At 42.3% G+C, this 21,968-nt stretch overlaps 1 protein-coding gene and 2 pseudogenes across 3 annotated transcripts; 1 reads left to right on the top strand and 2 right to left on the bottom strand.

The window, feature by feature from the left end:
* Positions 1-8,134: 8,134 nt before the first annotated feature.
* On the top strand, positions 8,135-12,601 carry LOC308413693 (zinc finger and SCAN domain containing protein 4D-like; the record flags this gene model as incomplete). The annotated part of the gene is made up of 2 exons (XM_080908716.1): positions 8,135-8,530; positions 11,396-12,601. The coding sequence occupies 2 exons, from the start codon at positions 8,135-8,137 to the stop codon at positions 12,599-12,601; spliced, it is 1,602 nt and encodes a 533-aa protein (XP_080764842.1).
* A 4,290-nt stretch (positions 12,602-16,891) lies between these two features.
* On the bottom strand, positions 16,892-17,984 carry LOC308413692 (liprin-beta-2-like; annotated as a pseudogene). The gene has a single exon. The product of its transcript is annotated as a liprin-beta-2-like (transcript).
* A 64-nt stretch (positions 17,985-18,048) lies between these two features.
* Positions 18,049-18,878, bottom strand: LOC308413691 (liprin-beta-2-like; annotated as a pseudogene). The gene has a single exon. The product of its transcript is annotated as a liprin-beta-2-like (transcript).
* Positions 18,879-21,968: the final 3,090 nt, after the last annotated feature.

The raw sequence follows: 21,968 nt of genomic DNA, 5'->3' as shown, positions 1-21,968 counted from the left end.
AAAGTTTTCTTGTTTTGTAAATATTTTTTTGTTTTGTTTTGTTTTCTTTATTTCTTGGACTTCATACAGTCTGTGAGTTGTTTCTGGGGGAGTGCAAGCCTCTGGGGTTAGTATCACACTATCAGTGACTGCATATTATGTCTGTTGTTTTGTGACTGGGTTATCTCACTCAGGATGATATTCTCTAGATGCAAACATTTTCTTAAGAATTTGGTTAAGTCATTGTTTCTGATAGCTGAGTAGTATTCTATTGTGTAAATGTACCACAATTTTTGTATCCATTCATCTTCTGAAGGACATCTGGGTTCCTTCCAGCTTCTGGCTATTATAAATAGAGCCGCTATGAACATTGTGGTGCATGTGTCTTTGTTGTATATTAAAGTGTCTCTGGGGTATATGCCCAGAAGTGAAATAGCTGGGTCTTCAGGTAGTACTATATCCAATTTTCTGAGGTATCGCCAGACAGATTTCCAGAGTGGTTGTATTAGCTTGCAACCCCACCAACAGTGGACAAGTGTTCCTCTTTCTCCGAAGCCTCGCCAGCATCTGCTGTCATCTGAGTTTTGGATCTTGGCCAATCTGACTGGTGTGAGGTGGAATCTCAGGGTTGTTTTGATTTGCATTTCCCTGATGGCTAAGGATGTGGAGCATTTTCTCAGATGTTTCTCGGCCATTCGGTGTTCCTCAACTGAGAACGTTTTGTTTAGCTCTGTACCCCATTTTTTAATAGGGTTATTTGATTCTCTGGTGTCTAGCTTTTTGAGTTCCTTGATGATTGATTTCTTATGCCCACTTCTGCCCTCAGCTTCCTGATATGATTAATAAAACAGTGCTCATCTGCAAGCACTTCTGGGATGGACCCCCAAATGGGGCAGTCTCTGGATGAACTTTCCTTCAGCCCTGCTCTGTTCTTTGTCACTATGAGTATTTTGTTCTCTTTCTAAAAAGGAGCCTGATATGAATGTTGCCTAGGAAGCTCTGATACAAATGAGGATGTTTGCAGCTAACCATCAGACTGAGCATGGGGACCCCAACAGAGGAGTTAGAGAAAGGACTGAAGAAGCTGAAGGGGTTTGCAACCTCACAGGAAGAACAACAATATCAACCAACCAGAATCCCCAGAACTCTTAGGGACCGAACCATTAACCAAAGAGCACACATGGATGGACCCATGGCTCCAGCCACATATGTAGCACAGGATAGCATTGTCTGGCATTAATAGGAGGAGAAGCCCTTAGTCCTGTGAAGGCTTGTTTCTGCAGCATAGGGGAATGTCAGGGTGTTGAGGTGGGAGTGGGAGCCTCCTCATATAAGCAGGGGGAAAGTGGAAGGGGATAATGTTTGAAATATAAATAAATAAAATATCCAATAAAAACAACAACAAGCCATTATATAAGCAAAAAACCAATGCTTATGAGTAGATATACATTCTGAGGATTTAAGATAGATATGTCTGATTTCCATATAAAAGTTTAGATTTATAAATCTTTTACTATTCTTACAAGATTACTTTTAAAGATAAATAATAAAATAATTACTTCTTTCTTTGTAACCACAAAAAATTGCTGCCTGCCAGTAAGAGAAGTTGGCTGAGAAAACTATCTTGCTTGCTCACACTTTGTTAATCTATATAGCAAGTTGCTTAGCTACACATATACCTGGGTTTGAGGAATAGTTTGTTTTCTTTACTTTGACTTCGTTATTTCTTGTAAATTGGGAACACACTTATTTTCACAATTATTTAGTAGAAGAAAAGTCAAATGTAATCACACTCTGGTTAATACTGCTTGAAAAGTTTTGCTGGGATATGTAAACTATGAAAGAAAAAATTAAGTGTGAAGGTTTGGAACATCGTTCCTTCCATCCATTGACTATGTGTATGCATGTACATGTAAAGCTTGTCTGGGTGTGTGTTAGAGCTTGCTCAGTCTGCAAATAGTGTGTGTGTGTGTATGTGCATGTGTGAAATGCTTGGACCCTGCTTTTTGGAGCTTTGTTCTAACCATTAAATGTATGAATGTGTATACATCTATCTGTTGGTCTGTCTGTGTATATATATATATATATATATATACACATATGTGTGTGTGTGTGTGTGTGTGTGTGTGTGACTCTGCCTTTTGCTTTATACTCTCAGTGTATGTGAGTTTATGTGTGTGTATGTATGTGTGTGTGTGTGTATTTTTTCTTGCTCTCCTTCTGTTTTCCTTGGCTCCAAAGAGGCTGAAGAGTTCAGAGAATCTTCTGCAGCCCCAGAAAATTAAGCAGTGTTCCCACAGAGAAAGTTCTGCTGAGTAACATCTCTAACCACTGGCTGCCATGGCAGCAGCCCTGTAAGTATCTGGCTCCATCCCTGTCCGTGGCACTAAGCATGGACCCTAATGGTGGCCTGCTGCAGTTTAACCACCACATGGATTCCAAAGCTGGTAACTGTTAGAAATATTTAGTGAACAAACTGACAAAATCCTCATTTTTACCCTCACATGCCAATGGCATGGGACTACACATGGAAGGAACAATCTGAATGTTAAATTAACATCCTCACTGGCTAACTCTTGAGAAGCTACATGCCTCATCATGTGCAGAGGAGACACTGAGGCTGAAAAAAACCCTCCTTGTCTCTGGTGAGGATGGTCCACAGTTCACTCTGATTTGTGGAACTTCCTCAGGTGACGATGGTATGTGGATGACTGGTGAAAGTTACTATTACACAGGGAGCAGGAGTAAGGCTTCTCTCCCGTGTGAATTCTCTCATGAGCCTGCAGGTTGGTCTTGTATCTGAAGGCCCTTCCACATGTACCGCATGGGAAAGGCTTCTCTGCCCTGTGCATGGCCTCATGAGACCGAAGTTCTGAGCCTTCATGAAAGCCTATCTGGCACTCCTTACAGAAAAACGGCCTCTTCCTGTGTGTTTTCTGGTGGATGGAGAGGTTGCAGGGATATTTGAAAGATCTGGGACATTGCTCACATTTGTATGGTTTGGGGTCTCTCTGGAGTTTCACCTTGTAACCCTCAAAAGCGGAATTTGCCTCATGGTGCTGGAAAAGAGGGGCAGGCTTAGGGGTATGCTGCTCTGGCCTGGAGAGGAACCCTGCTACCTCCACAGGGACAACATCAGAAGAAGATGCCCACAGGGACTCTTCCAGGGACCTGGAGGTCCCGCACACTGCAATTCTTCAATCCTCTTGTCAAGCTCTGGATACTCCCCTGTCTGGAGAGTGAGAAGGGAATCGCTCACATTTCCAACCTAGGGTTCCAGGGAGCTAGGCAGCCATCTTTGTTATTGTCATGCCCTATGGATGTAAGACAGTCAGTGGAACAGTGTCCAAAGAGAGATCCACAGGAGGTCCCTCTTCTGTCCAGCTTCCTGACTCCCCTGAGCGTATCTTCGGGGACCTACAAAAGTGCCCGTGCATTCTCTTGTGTTGGAGTTGTTGCTACTTTCTGTTACTTCCTATACATGCTTATTTCTTTAAAGGGAGTGTTTTTTGAAAAGAGGATTTCCTGCTCTTCATGGAAATGTGAATCTATAAGCAAAGCCAGGTGACCACTGTCAATTAATCTTTATATAACAGAAAACCTGCCCTAAACCTGCTTACAAAGGATGCCTGGATTTTGGATTAGCTCATGGGTCTATCCCTCACCTCTAATGATCTTATCCTGACATTCCTAAGTTCTGTTCTCTAAAATGACTATTCACACTGTGTTTGCAAGTATTGAGTCACTGCCCCTAAGAAAAACACAGGCTATATATCTGTAATATCTGGCCAAAGTGTCTTCCTTAACTAGCAAATTTACTGAAGGAAGTTCAGATAAAGGAGAGCCAATCTGCTAAACAGGTACTGGCCCCTTTAAGAAAGGTTACTCATCTCAGAGATGTCAAGGATTCCACATAACATGACACACAGCATCAACTAACCAGGGCTCACAGACTGCAGTAGCAATTACAGAGTCCATCGGGTCTGCACTGGGTCCTCTGTGTGTAATGGCTGTGTCGTATGGTGTTCCTGTCGACCCCTAACAATGAATGCAGTAGTGCCCTTGACCCGATGCCTGCTTTTGAACCCTTTCCTCATACTAAGATGCATTTATGCTGAGTTCCTTCATCCTTCCAACCTTAATATAGTGGATGTGATTTTAGGCCATGTTTGGTTGATATTCATTGGTGGCTGCTCTTTCTGGAAAAAAATGGAGAGCTGGGTCTGAGAAAGAGGTGAGCTGGGAGGAGAAGGACGAACAGGAGCGGCAGAAGGGGAAACTGAGGTCAAGATGAAATATCTGTGAGAATGAATAAAAAATAAAGAAGAGGAAGGGTACTCTTATTATTCCAGGAATTATCCCTCATTCCCAAAACCTCATAAGCAAGATATTTTAAATATTACTAAATGTCTGGCTTGGGAAAAAGAGACAAGGCTGGATAGGACCAGGCAGGAAGAGGGTAAGTCTGGAGATGAAAGGACCCAAAGGAGCTCATAAATGTCTGACACAGAATCACCTGAGGTCTCCCATCTCTGGACTCCCTTTAGTCAGTGGTTTCGCCAGTGTGCCTGTGAGTCGATCCATTTTTTTGGTTTGTGTGCGTGTGTGCGCGTGCGCGCGCGTGCGCGTGCATGTGTGTGTGTGTGTGTACACTCACCCTTAAATGCTCACATTCCCACAGCCACGCAAGCACACACATGTAAACGTGTGCGTGTATGCATGTGCCCAAATGTGTTCTGTGGGGGGAAGGAGTATGTATTGCGTGTATGCCTCTGTGTGTGTGTGTGTGTGTGTGTGTGTGTGTGTGTGTGTGCTGGACAGTTATGTGTGTTTCCCATAGTAGAAAACACTCGTACACGAAAATGGAAACAAACGTTTAAAACATTTCTAGCAGGCTGCAAGGCTCAGAAGGCTGGGTGCAGCGGTCCTAGAACTGGCCAGCTGCACAGGAGTGGCCGTGTCTCCTGCCTGTCTGGAAACCAGGCCATCAGGACCCCTCGTGGAGCAATGGGAGGCAAGGAGGGAGCCATATCCACAGCAGTCAGGAAACGCAACAGACAGCTACAATCCTACGTCACTGTGGCCCACGCTCACCAAGACCCCGAAGCTTCTGGAAGACGCTTAAGAAGGCTTTTGCCCACGCACCTGCAACTCTCCTCAGTAAGACTCCGAAATTTCTGGAAAACGCCTGAAAAGGCTTCTTGTGCATCTGCAGCAGCGCTCCTTGCTAAGACCCCGAAGTTTCTGGAAAACACCCTACGCGGCTTCTTCAGCTCCTGCACAAGGACAGGTTTCTCTGGACGGTACGTACGTCCTGAATGGACAAAGGGCTGAGGGTGGTCCAAAGCGCTTCAGCGAGGGACGAAGTCTTGATGTCACCCAGGAATTTCCCACAACCCACCCTAAGTTCAGGAGAGGACAAGAGTTAAGTGAACGTGAGCTGATGCTGCTCTGGGGTGAGCATCCGCCGTCCCTGTGGGTTTTATACGAACTCCCTTGGACTCGGGTTCCTGGGCTTTGTTGTGTGTACAGGGCGTGTGCCAACGGCTCGCTCCAGTTTTCGCTACAGGATTTGGTCACAGTACATGGAAGTGAGGCGTTGTGTGGCGGATGCAGGCTGCACTCAGCCGCCGTCGGGGCTGGGCGTGGGCAGGGTGCTTTACAGTCCTTTGCTGAGTCGTCTGGAGTTCCGTGCTCACTGCTAATTGTGTAAGAGAAGTCGGGTTCTCGGGATCCCTCTGGGCCTGCACTGTGCTGGTTTTAGCCACTGATTCTAAACGTCCAAGCGTAGCGCTCCTGCCCTCCACCCCCACGCCGATCTCTCGTGCTAAGCGTGTTGTGTTCTTTTCACCAGTAAACAGCAGGCAGAAAACCCTTGATTCCCAAGTGAGCATTTTCAGCCTCGGAAAACGGTGCTTTTAATCTCTGGATCATGTTTTTGTTTGTTTGTTTTCACGTGGGGACTTGAAAAATGAAATACCCTTTGTGGTAAATTGATCCAACAAAAATATGAGTATCTATATGGAGTTAAGGAGAGTGCAAGAAAATACTAGAACATCTGCCGTGCAGTTGGGTAATGCAGACATCGAGAGCCCACATAGCTCCACAATCCCGGCCAGTTTGTGCTGGGTGGGTCAGCATTTTACCTTAGAGCATGGCCCTCCTGAGCTGATTGAGTCACACTGGCTTTTTACGTCGTTCTGCTCTTTACAATACCTGACAGAGCGGAGGCTGTAGGTCAGTCTGCAAGGTGCTCGCCTAACGTCCAGAATCTCTGTGTTCATATCAAACACATCATCCCTGGGGCCCCTCTCACCTGCAGTCTCAGCACTTGGGAGGTGGACACCCAAGTGCTACAAGTTCGAGGTCATCTTTGAGTGCATATCAAGTTCAAGGAAAGCCTGGGCTGTAAGAGATGTGACTGGGAGACTCCTTTCCTCAAGGGTTAGAAGGCTGTGTAAACGTGTGTTGATTTTTTTCCCCAGTTCCCATCTCTCCAGTGGTACATTTGGTGTTGCTTCCGATATGTGAAAATTAATTCTAAGCACCAATATAAACAAAAAGTCAGTAGGAAGAAAATAGTTACACGAAGCAGCAAATGGTGTTTTACCCGATTAATTAGTGTATTTATTTATTTATATCCTGATCAATGCTCCCCACTTTCTGACCCTCCTCCCAGCTGCACCTCTTCTCTGAGAGGGTGGGTGGGGGCTCCCTTAAGGCATGTGGGTTTTTTTTTTTTTTAATTCTCATGACAACTATTTCATAAGGATGCTTCTTCTGTTCACGATTACTTTAACTTATTAAAATTCAGAATTTTATCAGCAGGAAATATCAGTTCAGCCAAATGATGAATTTTTACATTGGATCCAAACACTGGTGTACCTGTGGCTAATTGATTCCCAGAATTCACTTTTATAACCTAAATATGTGACATTTTTTTCTTCTCTCAGGAAAACTGCAACTTGTAGTTTCAACTTTCAGATCCATAGGTATTGCAGTCTGAGGGTCTTTAGACTTCAGAATTTTAATCTCTGAGTTGGTACTTCTCTTTGGACTAAAGGTTTTAGAATTTTGACTCTGTACAGAGGTTCATCACTCTGAAATAAGGCTACCGTCTGAAGTATTAAGGGTTAATCCTGCTCTGTAATTTCATGGCACACAATCCAAACTATCAGAATGCCTGGAGAGCGGCAGTAGTGATGGCGTACCCCTTTAACCCCAGCATACAGGAGAAAGAGGCAGGCAGATCTCTGTGAGTTCCAGACCACCCTGGTCTACATGGGGAGCTCTAGGACACCCAGCATTAGAGAGACACTTTCTCACAAAACTGAAACCTAAAAGAAAATGATTCTTAGGAGACACCCCCAGCACTGGGGAGGTAAAGCCACAAGGTTGAAGATCTAAGTCATTTTCAGCTGCTTAGCAAGTTTATAATCAGAAGATGCTACAAGACACACACACAGGAACAAACAAACAGAAAATGAAAGACCAAATAGTCATTTGGGGGCCAAAACAGTTTGATTGTACCCAGACTACAGTAATCACATCCTTTCTGCCAACCATATTTCTGACAAATAAAGTACAAGCCTATCTCTGCTTCCCGAGACCTGTTCATCCTCTTTTCTATGTTGTGATTCAGACACATTCAGGAGGGCCTCCTGCCTTTGACTCATTCCACCTCCAAGGGTTTGACCTTGTTTCTGAAGCACCTGGGATCCTAAACTCTCTGGCAATGATGGAAGTTTAACAATTTTGGAATGAGCCATATGTTGAGAGCACAGGATCAGAAGACAAATGCCAATCTTCACTGTCCCCTCTGACCACGGTGACATACTATGTTTGCTTAGGATGTGTCCTCACAGGGATGCATCAAGCATTGTATTAGATACTTAGCTGATTAGGATTCCACCTGTGATTCATTCAACAGAAAAGGTGTCTTTCATTTTTTCTTCCTAATGTAGTGATGGAACTGGCAGGTTACAAGTAAACTAAGTCTGACAGAAATTTCAGCTGAATTTTTACTTTACCTATGTGTCTTATTTCTTTTTATTTTATAGCTTTTACACCTTCAGCAGTTGCAGAAATAGGGCCTCAAGCCAGAAGACAGATACCAAATTGCCATAGTTGAATTTTTCTGAGGATTCTCTTCACAATGGCTTCACGGTGCAGAGGAAACTTCGTGCCCAAGTCATCATCAAATGACGTTGAATTAGACAATGCAGAGTTTATTCCAATCCAGGCTTCTGCTGTGCAGTGGGGAGAAGACCTCTCTCACTTTCCAGGAGCTCAGTTCAGTGTTTCCCCAAATAACAATGGCTCCCTGGCAAAGCAGGAGCTGCAAAGACTCTGGGAGATGTTTACCTCCTGGCTGCAGCCAGAAAGGCAGAGCAAGGAGCAGATGATTTCTCAACTGGTCTTGGAGCAGTTTCTCATCACTGGGCACTGCAAGGACAAGTTTGCCTTGATAGAGAAGTGGAAATCCAGTGGCAGAAACATGGGGAGATTCATGGAGGGTCTGACTGATGAGTGCTTGCAGCCTCCTGTCATGGTGAGTACCTGGGATAAGGATTGTTTTGTGAGGAGGAAAGACAGTCATTTGCAGTGGGGATAATGTACTAAGAAGTTGTAGTTTATGTTGTTAGGGAGAGTGTTCCCCCCAAAACCATTTCATGCTTGAATTTGCAGTACTCTTAAGTTAGCATGAATAAATCAGAAAAGATCCCATCAAATGGTTGATGATTCTAATTAAATGCAATATATTTATTTACAGGTGTTTGAGAGACTGAGGAGTTGACATTTGGCAAGAACTTAAGGGTTTTAGAGGAAATGTCTTCTGTCTGGAGGGTGGCTCAGTCAGGGAGGCACTCATTCTGTAATCATTAGAACGGTGTTGGATCCTCAGCTCACATCTAAGCATCTTGCTCTCAGCACTAGTCTCTGATCCTGTTGTAACATGAAATGTTTGTGAAACCAAAAGAACACCAAAGAGCCTAATGCCATGCCATTGCCTTAGGTTCTCTTGGGAAACCTGCCAACCCTAACACAGCAGGAGAGTGGAGCCTAGTTTCAGGCAAGCATTTATAGAGGCAAGAAAGTGGTATCTTGCCTGGTACACATTTGATTGGGGGGGTGCATTATGGCCTTTAAAATAACTGGCCTGTGCTGGGAACTAACCAGAAACTTAATTCTTGTTTTCCTCCTGATTGGTGGTTGTTAGGAAGTGAAGAACTAGCGTTGGCCTTGTCCCCGGCGGTGTGGATTTGTATAAGCTGGAAACTGGCGAATACACAGGTCTTGTTGGGCGGTAGTCTGCAAAGTGTTGAAAGGTTATGTACCTGCTGTTCCATAACCTGAGTACAGCCTTAGGTCAGGTTTTCTAGAGTGAAGTCTGAACCCCAAAATACTTGGTCGTTCAATCCCTGTACATAAAGGCAGAATTTGGGGACTGAAGTAACTGACTGACTTTCAAATTGGCTATTGATGTCAATAAGACACTGTGTCCGGAGCTTTCCAAATTGGCTATTCATGTCAGTAAGACACTGTGTCCGGAACACTGAGGTTGCCAACAGTAGAGTAGATTCTGATGTTGGAAGGTGGCTTTCACATGCACACCCAGCCCTGACACACTCATAAGAAAAGCCTTGATGAATCCTGGTGCTTCAGTGCAAATTTTCTAATCAGGGTCTTGATTTGCATGTTTCTTAGTCAGTGGCAGAAGTTTCCGAAGTGGGGACATTGTTCCCTCACCCCACCTGCACATTGTAAGAGATCACTGTTCTACAAATCATTTCTTCTTCTTTTATATATTTTAATTTCTATTTCAGTTTGTTTATGGGTTCTGTTTGGTTTTGTTTTCCTATTTGAGGTACGGTTTCATAGTGTAGACCCGACTGATGAAGATCTCAGGTGTAAAGTATAAGCTCTCTTCTTCCCAAGTGAAGGATTATAGGTGTGGACAACCCCCCATGCACACTGCATGTTGGAGTTCTTTTACTATTTTCAGTTTGTTTTATTTCAGTTCACACATGGGCTTTATTTTAAATTCAAAATTTCATTATTAAAATTGAATTCCAAGTAAACTACTGTCATAATATCCAGGCATGTTCCATCTGTGCCAACAGTATTTGAGTGTTGGGCTTGTTTCAGACAGGTGTGAGTTTTTTAAGGACTCAATAATGAATAAACTATGGCCTCCTCAAACTAAAACTTTCTTGTCAAGGACATCTTTGAACAAAGGCAGTTCTCAAGGTCTACTGTTTAATGGAAGGGACAAAATAAAATATATAGGTATTAGAAATACAACCCACTCAGACAGAAAAGGTAAGTGACAGATAGGGAGGGGCCACTGACAGACTAATGGCTAGAGGTGGGAGATGGGAAAGCCTCAGCTACTTTAGAATGAATATGGAGGACCATGAGGTTCCAAGACAGAAAGCAACATTGCCTGTATAAGGCCAAGACACCAAGGGGCCGTTCTCTCAACAGTGAATGTAGAGGTCGTGAGGATTCCAGATAGAAAATAATAATGACATATCGGTAAACCCACTGAAGGAATGAGAGTAAAGACCATCACACAAACTGTAGGATGAATCCAGCAAGCTTTACTTTCTTTCACACCGGGCTATTTCTCTTAAATGGGCTTTGAGAAAACATCAGGGAAGAAAGAGACAGTGGGGTCTATATATTTTAAAATGGTACAAGACCAGGGGGTGGCCAAGATTTGGGTTCTTTTTGTTTATATAGGAATCCAAGTGAACATTTCAAAATTTATCTCATGAGGGTAGAAGTCAGGTTAAACTTGAGAGTGAAAATGGAAGGTCATAGGGTTCCAAGTCAGAAAGTAACAATTGTCTGTCTGAGGCCAAGACATCAAAGTGGTGTCTACTGCGGAGTACATGCAGACATCCTGAGGATTCAAGTCTGAAAATCACAGTGTCCCATAGGTAAGTCCACGGAATGTATGAGAGTGAAGACAGTCACATGACTTTTGCTTGAATTAAGCAAGCCCTATTTTATGTATGACAAGACTATTTCTCAGAGATTAGCTTTGAGAAAATAGCAGTGAACCCACAGACACTTGGGTTATAGAGCTTTAAAAACTGCAAGATTATGAGGAATCTAAGATCTGGGGGCTTTTGTTTATATAGGAATTTGACTGAACATTTCCAAGTTTATCAGGGTGAAGGTCAGGAGAGGGTCAGTATAGGTTTCAGAACATGTCAAATTCCAGAAAATGGGTCAAGATATGGTCCAGTTCAAGTTTTACAGAAAATAAAAAAAAAAAGGCTGTGATTCTGTTTTAACCTTGTAATAAGGTTTCTAACCTCAAAAATGGAGTCAAGCTGGTCCGTCATTGACCAGAGACTAGATGTTAAAGTAGAGGCTAACAGTGGTTACCTGGTTTTGTTTACAGGTCCATGTTTCCATGTGTGGGCAGGAAGCACTCTTTTCTGAGAACATGCCATTAAAAGAAGTTATCACACATTTGGAGCAACAGAAAGCAGCAACTCCAACACAAGAGAATGCAAGGGTAATCTTGGAGATCCCCAAAGATATGTTCTTTCCCACAGGTGAGTCAGGAGGTGGGACAGAAGAGGGACCTCGTGTGGATCCTAAGTTGTGCAGTTCCACTGACTGTCCTGTTTTCATAGGGCGTGAAAATACAGAAGATGGCTTCCCAGCTCCCTGGAATGCTAGTGTTGGAAATGGCAGTATGGATCGTATTGGAACTGGGAGGAATTCCCTTTTCACTCTCCAGACAGGGCAGTATCCAGAGCTTGACAAGAGGGAGGTTTCTTATGGAATCCCACAGGTTGTCAGAAGAGCAGGTCAAGGTACTTCCAGGTCCCAGGAAATGTCCCTAAGGGCACCTTCATCTGAGGATGTTCTTATGGAGGTGCAACCAGTGTTTCTCTCACTGACAGAGCAGTCTGAGGACACTGGTGATGGTCACAACACGACTGATGTAACTGGTGGTGTCATCAGTCTCACCAAAGAGGGAGATTCCATTTTCATTATACAGAGAGAACAGTGTTCTGAGCCTGAGGTGAAAAGTGTTTCTTATGCTGTCCCTCAGGATTTAAGAATTGCAGTGTGCGGGACCTCCAGGTCCCTGGAAGAGTCCCTGTGGGCAGCTTCTTCTGATGTTGTCCCTGTGGAGGTAGCAGGGTTCCTCTCCAAGTCAGAGCAGCATACCCCTAAGCCTGCCCCTCTTTTCCAGCACCATGAGGCAAATTCCACCTTTGAGGGTTACCAGGTGAAACTCCAGAGAGACCCCAAACCATACAAATGTGAGCAATGTCCCAGATCTTTCAAATATCCCTGCAACCTCTCCATCCACCAGAAAACACACAGGAAGGAGAGGCCGTTTTTCTGTAAGGCGTGCCAGATAGGCTTTCATGAAAGCTCAGAACTTCGGTTTCATGAGGCCATGCACAGGGCAGAGAAGCCTTTCCCATGTGGTACATGTGGAAAGGCCTTCAGATACAAGACCAACCTGCAGGCTCATGAGAGAATTCACACAGGAGAGAAGCCTTACTCCTGCTCCCTGTGTAATAGTAACTTTCACCAGTCATCCACATACCATCGTCACCTGAGGAAGTTCCACAAATCAGAGTGAACTGTGGACCATCCTCACCAGAGACAAGGAGGGTTTCTTTCAGCCTCAGTGTCTCTGCACATGATGAGGCATGTAGCTTCTCAAGAGTTAGCCAGTGAGGAAGTTTCATTTAACATTCAGATTGTTCCTTCCATGTGTAGTCCCATGCCATTGGCATGTGAGGGTAAAAATGAGGGTTTTGTCAGTTTGTTCACTAAAGTGTTCTAAGTGCCTAAAGACTGGCTGTAATCTGAGTTCCCAGTAGTCAATAAATGTTGATGGTTCTGTATCTCTGGAGTTATGGTTCTTGTGTTTGTGTACCCTGTGTGTTAGTGGGTGCCAGTGTGTGTAGCTCTTGTGCCTTACCTTCCACCATTTGTTACAGACATTTTGTTTAACAGTTTGTCCTCCAGGCAACAAAGAGCACACAAGTCCTCTTGTCTCCATCCTTCTCAGTTCTGAGGAACCTGAGCTCTGACAGATGTCTCTGCCACTGGATCGGCCTTTCAAAGTTTTCATTTTATCTGTGTGCTCTTGAGTTTATATATTAGTACTTCCTGTTTGAAGAGGCCCTTTTATAAAAGTCTTGGGCCCCTCTGATCTCCACTTTGATTTATGTTAATTTGTTTTGACTGGTCCCTGATCTACACAGAATGTGATCTCACATTACCACTTTGATTTGCATTCCTCATTGTATTTCCTTAATTTTGGAGGATGTTGTGTTTCATTTTTCATAAACTTTGTACATTTCTGAGTCGTTTATAAAAAATTATTAAAGTCTGAATCCATTCCTCATTTATTTTATATGTTGTTTGTTTTTCAAATGTAGTTTTAAATATTTTCTTTATCATAGAGATATGTCTGAGGTTAAGAATTTTTAGGTTTTTTTTTTTCTCAACTTTAGTTTTAAGTATTTTCTTTATGGGGGAGTCATGTCAGGATAAGAGTACATACTGCTTTTACATTGGATCTGAGTTCAGCACCTGGCTCTACCCAGTGGCTCACAAACATCTATACATTCAGACGTAGGAATATAGGCTCATGCCTATGGTCTCTGTCGACTCTCATACTTACATCAACCTACTTCAGCAAACATAGTTAAAATCAAAAAAAGTTTTAGATAGTTAATCTTTATTAAGTGAATATTTAGCCACTCATTATAATTTTAATTGTCAAATACATCCTGTTGCTTCTTTTGACAGATTTTGAATTTGTCATGTTAATTTATGTAATAACGGCATATTTTAAAAGTTCATCTTTGAAAATATGAGTAGTATTTAGTTAAAACTAATCTTCACAGCCTACTCCACATACCCAAAGCTATGGAGAGTTAAATATATTTCTTTTCTTTTTTTTAACTTTATTATAAAAAACAAAGATAAAAGAAAAAAATTAAATATTTTTGCATAAATGTATACAAATACAATTGTGTCAGTGCTTCTCTTTTTTTTTTTTTTTTTTTTTTCTTTTTTTTAAGGTTTGATACTCTGCATAAAGGTCTTACTAGTTTCAATGAGCAAAATGTACATGTAAAACAGAATGTAACCTGGAATTAGTCAATGTTTTCTTGGTGTTTAAGGATTGAGCATGACTTTTTTTGTTTTGTTTTGTTTTAATCTTGAACTTCACAAAGTCTGTGAGTTGTTTCTGGGGCAGTCCGAGTCTCTGGGGTTAGCATCCCAATATCAGTGACTGCATATTATGTCTGTTCTTTTGTGACTGGGTTATCTCACTCAGGATGATATTCTCTAGATGCAACCATTTTCGTAAGAATTTGGTTAAGTCATTGTTTCTGATGGCTGAGTAGTACTCCATTGTGTCAATGTACCACAATTTTTGAATCCATTCATCTACTGAAGGACATCTGGGTTCTTTCCAGCTTCTGGTATTATAAATAGAGCTGCTATGAACATTGTGGTGCATGTATCTTTGTGGTATATTGGAGGGTCTCTGGAGTATATGCCCAGAAATAGAATAGCTGGATCTTCAGGCAGTATTATGTTCAATTTTCTGAGGAATCGCCAGACTGATTTCCAGAGTGGTTGTATCAGTTTACAACCCCACCAACAGTGGAGAATGTTTCTCTTTCTCCATAACCTCACCAACATCTGCTGTCATCTGAGTTTTGGATCTTGGCCAATCTGACTGGTGTGAGGTGGAATCTCAGGGTTGTTTTGATTTGCATTTCCCTGATGGCTAAGGATGTCGAGCACTTCCTTAGATGTTTCTCAACCATTTCATATTCCTCAATTAAGAACGTTTTGTTTAGCTCTGTGCCCCATTTTTTAATAGGGTTGTTTGATTCTCTGGTTTCTAACTTTTTGAGTTCTTTGTATACCTTGGATATTAGGCCTCTATCTGATGTGGAGTTGGTAAAGATCTTTTCCCATTCTGTTGGCTGCCGTTTTGTTTTCATGACAATGTCCTTAGCCTTACAGAAACTTTGCAAACTCATTAAGTCCCATTTGTTAATCTTTGACCTTCGACCTTGAGCCATTGGTGGTTTGTTCAGAAAAATTTCTCCTGTGCCTATGTGTTCTAAGGTTTTTCCCTACTTTCTCATCTAATTGTTTCAGTGTATCTGGTTTAATATGGAGATCTTTGATCCACTTGCACTTGAGCATTGTACAAGGAGATAAGAAAGGGTCTATTTTCATTCTTTTGCATGCTGAGTGCCAATTGGACCAGCACCAGTTGTTGAATAGGCTGCCCTTTTTCCATTGAATGTTTACAGCTCCTTTGTCAAAAATCAGGCGACCATATATGTGAGGGCTCATTTCTGGATCTATTCCATTGATTCACTAGCCGATTTCTGTACTAGTACCATGCAGTTTTCAGCACAATTGCCTTGTAATATAGCTTGAGGTCAGGAATAGTGATTCCTGCAGATGTTTTCTTGTTGTTGAGGATGGATTTTGCTCTTCTAGGTCTTTTGTTATTCCAGATGAAATTGCACATTGATCTTTCCAACTCATTGAAGATCTGGGTTGGAATTTTGATGGGGATTGCGTTGAATCTGTAGATTGCTTTTGGTAGGATGGCCATTTTTAAAATGTTTATCTTTTCCAATCCATGAGCATGAGAGATCTTTCCATTTTCTGAGATCTTCCTCGATTTCCTTCTTAGAGGTTTGAAGTTCTTGTCATACAGGTCCTTCACTTGCTTAGTTAGAGTCACACCAAGGTATTTCATAGTTTTTGTGACTATTGTGAAGGGTACCTTTTCCCTAATTTCTTTCTCCAAATGTTTGTCCTTTGAATATAGGAAGTCTACTGATTTGTTTGAGTTAATTTTGTATCCAGCCACTTTGCTGAACTTGTTTATCAGCTGTAGGAGTTCTCTGGTGGATTTTTTGGGGTCACTTAAATACACTATCATGTCATCTGCAAAGAGTGATGTTTTTACCTTTTCCTTTCAGATTTGTATTCCCTTGATCTCCTTTTGCTGTCTAATTGTTTCAGCCAGGACTTCCAGTACTATAGGGGAGAGTGGGCAGCCTTATCGAGTCCCTGATTTTAGTACGTTTTTCCACATGTTGCCTCCTTAGTCTCATTAGCAAAGGAAGTTGAGTTCCAGCCTGCTTTAACCTGCTGCTGTAAAAGATAGCTACCTTCAAGTATGGCACAGACTCTCCCATTGTCTCTTTACATTTAAATATGAATAATCTTTTATCTATAGGAAGATGCTAAGACAATAGTATGAAAATGTCAAGCTTCCAGTAACTGACTCTTTCAGTGTGGAGTGCCCACTAGTCATTTGATCATAGTATTTTCTTTGCATGCTTTCCAGTAATGTGTAATTTTTCAAATAAATTTATCTGTAGAAATTATAGATTTATCATATTATACAAATTTGTACATGTCAGTAAACTATATGTAAATGAAAGTGATAAAATACAATGAATAGAGAACCAAGGTAAGTGTGTGTGTGTGTGTGTGTGTGTGTGTGTGTGTGTGTGTGTGTGTAGGAGCGCCAAATGCGTGTTTGAACACCTTCATTTTATTTTTATATTTATGGGTGTTTTTCCTGCATTTATCTATTACCACATGCATAAAATACCTGAAAATGTTGAAAGCATTGGACCTCTTGGAGAGAACTGAACTTTTTGGGATTGCCCAGGGCCTGCCTCTGCTCATGTGTTTATGGCTGAAATATTGATATTATGAATTACTAAACATGTACAAATGTCTCAAGCTAATTTCCCCTGAGTCTACATTTGACTGTAGTTTCCAAAGCCATTCTGACTATCGTTATGGTATGTAGGGAAACAATTTTCTGCAGGTCATTCACAAGGATGAGGGTGAAGTACAGTTATTGGGTGGCACGCGGTGTTACTGTGAGGTTACCTTGTCCCACCTGATCCAGACCACCTAGTTCCTGGTTATCTAAGGGTCTGAGGCCCCAGCAGACACTGTAGACTCTGTTGCTGTCACTGAGGGCATCTCAAGACTCCATGGGACTAATATAATCTGTAGATTCATCAAACTTTTCTCATGTTTCCAAAATATGAAAAGTCCAAGTTTCCTAGGCTGAACTTTGGCTGTGGTGGTCAGAGAGTTGAAACTGGGAGGCCATTTTATCTCCATGTTCAGCCTCAGGATCAATCAGGGCATTGGTCTTGGTGGTCAGATGGTGCTGTGGGAGCATTTTCTATGGGAGGATGTTAAGCAGCATAGCCAGGGTGTCCCCAATAAAGTGAGGCTCCAGGATAATGAGGCCGTCTTGGGCGCCACGCCCTCAAGTGTTGGGTGCATATTCTGCCAGATCCTTGGCTCACAGCCACTCCATTCCCGTGTGGTTGGACCATCGCACAACCTCTTAAGGAGAAAGGCTACTCATCAGCAGGCCGCCTGGGCAGGCAGTTGGGGTTGAACTTGTTGACATGTAGCTCGTGAATAGTACGTTTGATGCTGAGATGGTGTAGGGGGCTGGTGACTTTTTAGGTATTGCAGTGTTTGCCCATCCACTTGATTCATGAGACTAGACTTTGTATCACATGAAGCCACCATGTCACTCAAATGTGGTCAAGCAGCAGGGACTTTTCTTCTTGCTTGGTGTTGATAGCTTTCACTGCTAAAACCAGCTTCTTCCTATGGAGGGAGTGTTTAACCCCTAGCTCCTGCTGCATGTCCTAAGGGGTAGTTGTCAGCAGTGTGTGGCCAGATGTCACCCACTGTCTGGCAAAGATCACATACTGAGCCAGGCCAAAAGCCTCCAGCCATGCACATACATGCTCTGTGCCCCACTGGGCAAAGGGGGCATTGGCATCACATTTCTGTCCCGTTGTGTCCCTGGTCCTAGAAAGTGTTGGCCCCGAAGTTGCCCAGAGCCCACCTCGTCTAAACTCTGCCATACCGTGTGCATCAGTTTTGAAGTTTCCTGACTGAGTTCTTGGGATTTTCACTCAGATAAAGTAGGCGAGAGATCATTGGCCCTGATCATATCTTCCCAACCACCTTCTGTGTCTCTCAGTCTTGGCTGGCTGGAAGGAGCCAGTGGGATGAGGTTTGGGTGTGGCTCCTGAGAGCTTCCCACGTCAGGTCTGCTAGGAAAGAGCACTGTGCTCTCTGATGGGATAGCTGGTTCTCATCAACACACTTATCCGCAGATTCACATCTCAAGTCTTCAAGACTACAGGAGCCCTGGTCTCCAACAATTTCTGTGGCAAAGGAGGTAGCTCTGGGGTGGTAGAGCTGCATCATGGTAATATCTCTTGCTTCAGTGTTTCCACTGGACTTTTATTTGTGGTGTTCCTATTCAGGAAGCTTCCCTCTATTTCAATTTTACTGACCAAGTGGGTTCTCTCTGAAGAACCCTGAGTTGCCATCACAATCTTCTTTACCCTTAGGCACTTGTTCAACAGCCGTGTCAGCTCCTCTATCTGATAGTCCTTGTCCTCATAGCAACCAGCAGCGTTTCCATCCCCATTTCAGATGGTGGTTTTCTTCATCTAGCTCTGTATGGTCACTCAGGGAGAGTTGGCTGTGAAAACACTCAATTTCTGCATCTTTTAGGGCCACCTATTTTTGCAGCTGGGCTATCTCAGCCTAAATGGCCTGGAGCTCCCACTTGTACTGGTTCCATTTGTACCCCATCTCCTTCACTTTGATTTTGAGCTCTTGCAGTAACTCCTCTGCTTTTCCTTGTTTTTCTCCCGTTCTGTCTGTTCTTTCTCCATACCAACCAGCTTGAGCTTCAGCTCAGACACCTCAATCATCAGATCCATCTTCTGGGTATCCAGAGATGTGTGACTTAGCAGCTCATTAGGCAATCAGCGTCTCTTTGGGAGCTTCAGCATCCTCGTGAATGGTCCCTGTTCCATCCTGTTTCTGTTTGCAGACCTTCTGTTCAGCTTCACACTGCCCTGAGCTCCTAGAGTCTTTGCTTCTCAGAGTCAGGGTCAGAACTAGGTCCTCACCTCCATCTTTAAGAGTGAAACTTGACCCAGGGACTTACTGACCAATGACAGGATTGCAGCCACCCTGGCAACCTTCTGAAGCATCTCCTCCGCAGCATTGAGTTTCACCTGGTGACCTTCCAGACATTTGTAAGGGCCAGAATCTTCTCTCCTTGGGCTTCCACCTGATCTGTGAGTATGCTCAACTGTAGTATGAGGGACTCTTTGTGTCCTTGTAGCCATGTCAGGCATCCCTGATGGGTTTCGTTACTAGCAGCACTGGTGATTCACCTGGGACTGCAGTGACCCAGTCCATCTGCTCCAGGGAAGCTTCCAGCATATGACTAGATTTTTTTTTTATCTGCTTAGTCTCCTGTTACTACTGGATGGCAGAACGCAGCTTCTCTTTCAGAGGCTCCAGTATGAAGGTTGTTCCTGTATCCCTCACACTTTCCAACCTAAAAGCAGAGAACCCAGAGACAGGCCACTGGCCCAAGAACTAGCTGCCAACCAAGAGGCTAGCCTTCCAGCACCAACTAGGTTCGGCACCCACCCATGTGACAGGGGCAGGGATCTCAGAGAGGCTCATCTGGAATGTGGCTCTTGGGCTTCTGGGGCCTTCCCCTAGGACCACATCTCTGCCACCCCTACTCACCCCTCCTTCTCACTCCTTGCGGTTGCCTGCGAGGACCAAAGAGACACGACTAATTTTCTTAAGCTTCCCACTATTTCCATCCCTATTCCTATAATGAATTCATACCAGAGATGATATTTGGAGAATTGAAGTGTCTACATATGGGAAGCAATTAACATGCGCTTGAAGCTTGGGTTCTGGCTCAATATTTAAAGCATGTGGTGATCTTGCAAATAAACTGACTTCTGTTCTAAGTAACCACATTGACCGACATGTCACTGCCTGTAGCTAAAGTTCCAGAGGATCCAAATCACTCTTCTTACCTCTGTGGACAGCAGACACATGCATAAAATTAAACTATTAAAACATCATCTGTTGATTACAGTTCTGGAAAGTTGGCTTGGTACTTATGACCAATACCTACTCTTCCAAAGTTTTATCCTTATCACCCAATGTTTGTTTCTTCAAAATTATCAGAAACTCTAGTTCTAATTGGTTCAATCATCTTCTAAACTCTCCAGGTGTTTTGTACATGAGGTACACAGATAGACATAGAAGAAATATATCTATTCATATAAAATAAAAAAATTAAACTCAGAAACACATAAACCTAAACATATATTTTCCTGTATCATCAGATAATTTCTAGCCTTTCAAATATATCATTTGAAAGTTCAGTATACTTTGCTTAATATCATATAAAATTTATGTAAAATGTTAATCTCATATATTAGAGATTTTCATTATTAAATAGTAACTAATGTAAAAAGTTGTGATAACTGATAACGGACTTCTGATGCACCCATATAATGTAGGAATTGATTACAGGAAGCTTGATGTTTTTACGGTGCAGTCATAGCATTGTACCACAGATAAAAGAGTAAGCCAAGGTAGAAAATAAGACAGATGACCAGGGCTCATATAGTACTTCCATGAAGTTATTTATTACAAAACAGAATAAAAACAGTCTAAAGTGGGCTTGATATGGCCAATGAGAACAAAGAAGCAAAGGATGGGAAAGCATAGTTCTAGAAGTGTAAATGCACTTACTCACAGCAGCAGTGGATATTGGAAGTAGGGCATGAAGATAATCATAATGGAGGAGAACGAGTAAGAGATGACCAAAGTGCACACCAGGGTGAGCACAGATTGGGTGGCTCTGTCTGCAGGAGTCTTTTAGAAAGTGCTGAGAACTATGGATATGCATGAGTTGCCTCTTGTGTCTGTAGAGGATACTCACCATGGAGACACTTGAGCAGGCCATGAGGACCAGACACAAGACATCAGAGAAGCACAGTAAGAACATATACAGTGCAGTTCCCACATTTCCATTGGCAAACCAGGAGCAGTATTCATAACTTTTCCAGTCAGTCACATTTATGCTGTACATGGTCATGTTGTTCTTGCTGAAGTCATGGTGTTTAGAAAGAGATGCACAATCCAGCCTACTGAGCAGGAGGGACCAACGTTCTTGTTGGCTTTGTGTTTAAGTATCATCCAGCTGGATTTGCTGGGGACTCACTGTGATGGCTTGGAAGCAACTCAGTAGGTGCATCACTTACAGGGACTTTCCCTTTGTTATTCTGTAAATAGAGTTTATTAACTTACATAAAATACCATTCAGGAAATCTGTAAACTGACAGTGTCTGTGGAATTTTTTTGAGATGTTAGACAAGCAATTGTCAAAAGCCGTGTGCTCAATAATCTGATCTGTTGACATCAATGACCTTCTAGTAGATATTAAAATAATATGATAAATTAGTATTGAAGAATTTCTAGTCATTCCCACTGTAATCTGAGAGAAGAGAAAAATTCCCATTGTAATATTTACACGTTATATTCTTTCCCATAAAAACTTAAGTAAATTTATTATGGTTATTAATACCTAGAAATATATTATCATGTGCATTATTTCATGATGTTAGCTAAAGGAATGTAGTTATGACATTATTGCTTTTGCATAGCTCTCCCACTGAAGGAGAATATTAGAAGGTTTGTTCTTTGATAATGCAAATATTCTCGATTATTTAAAAGAAACATTTGGACATCTTTCTTTAAAAATAATATTTTCATTAAACAAGGTTATGCATGATGTTTAACATACCCATTAACAGATAGAGTCACACAGACAAATTTGAGGGTAACCTGGTCTACAGAATTCTTTCCAGAGCAGATAGTGTCAGAGAACATATAACTCTATCTTAATACCCCCCAAAAGTAAAATAAAAAAAGTTTTTATTGCTTTGAAAAACATAATAATTTGGGGTCAATGTTCAAAGAAAGAATTTTTAAGATAGATTAATTCTAAAGTTCAGAAAAATGCAATCCACAATTATTTTAGGATAGCAATAGATATT

The sequence above is a fragment of the Micromys minutus genome (genome assembly GCF_963924665.1).
Source record: "Micromys minutus genome assembly, chromosome: 32".
NCBI lineage: Eukaryota > Metazoa > Chordata > Mammalia > Rodentia > Muridae > Micromys > Micromys minutus.
This window is presented reverse-complemented; position numbering and strand designations above follow the sequence as displayed.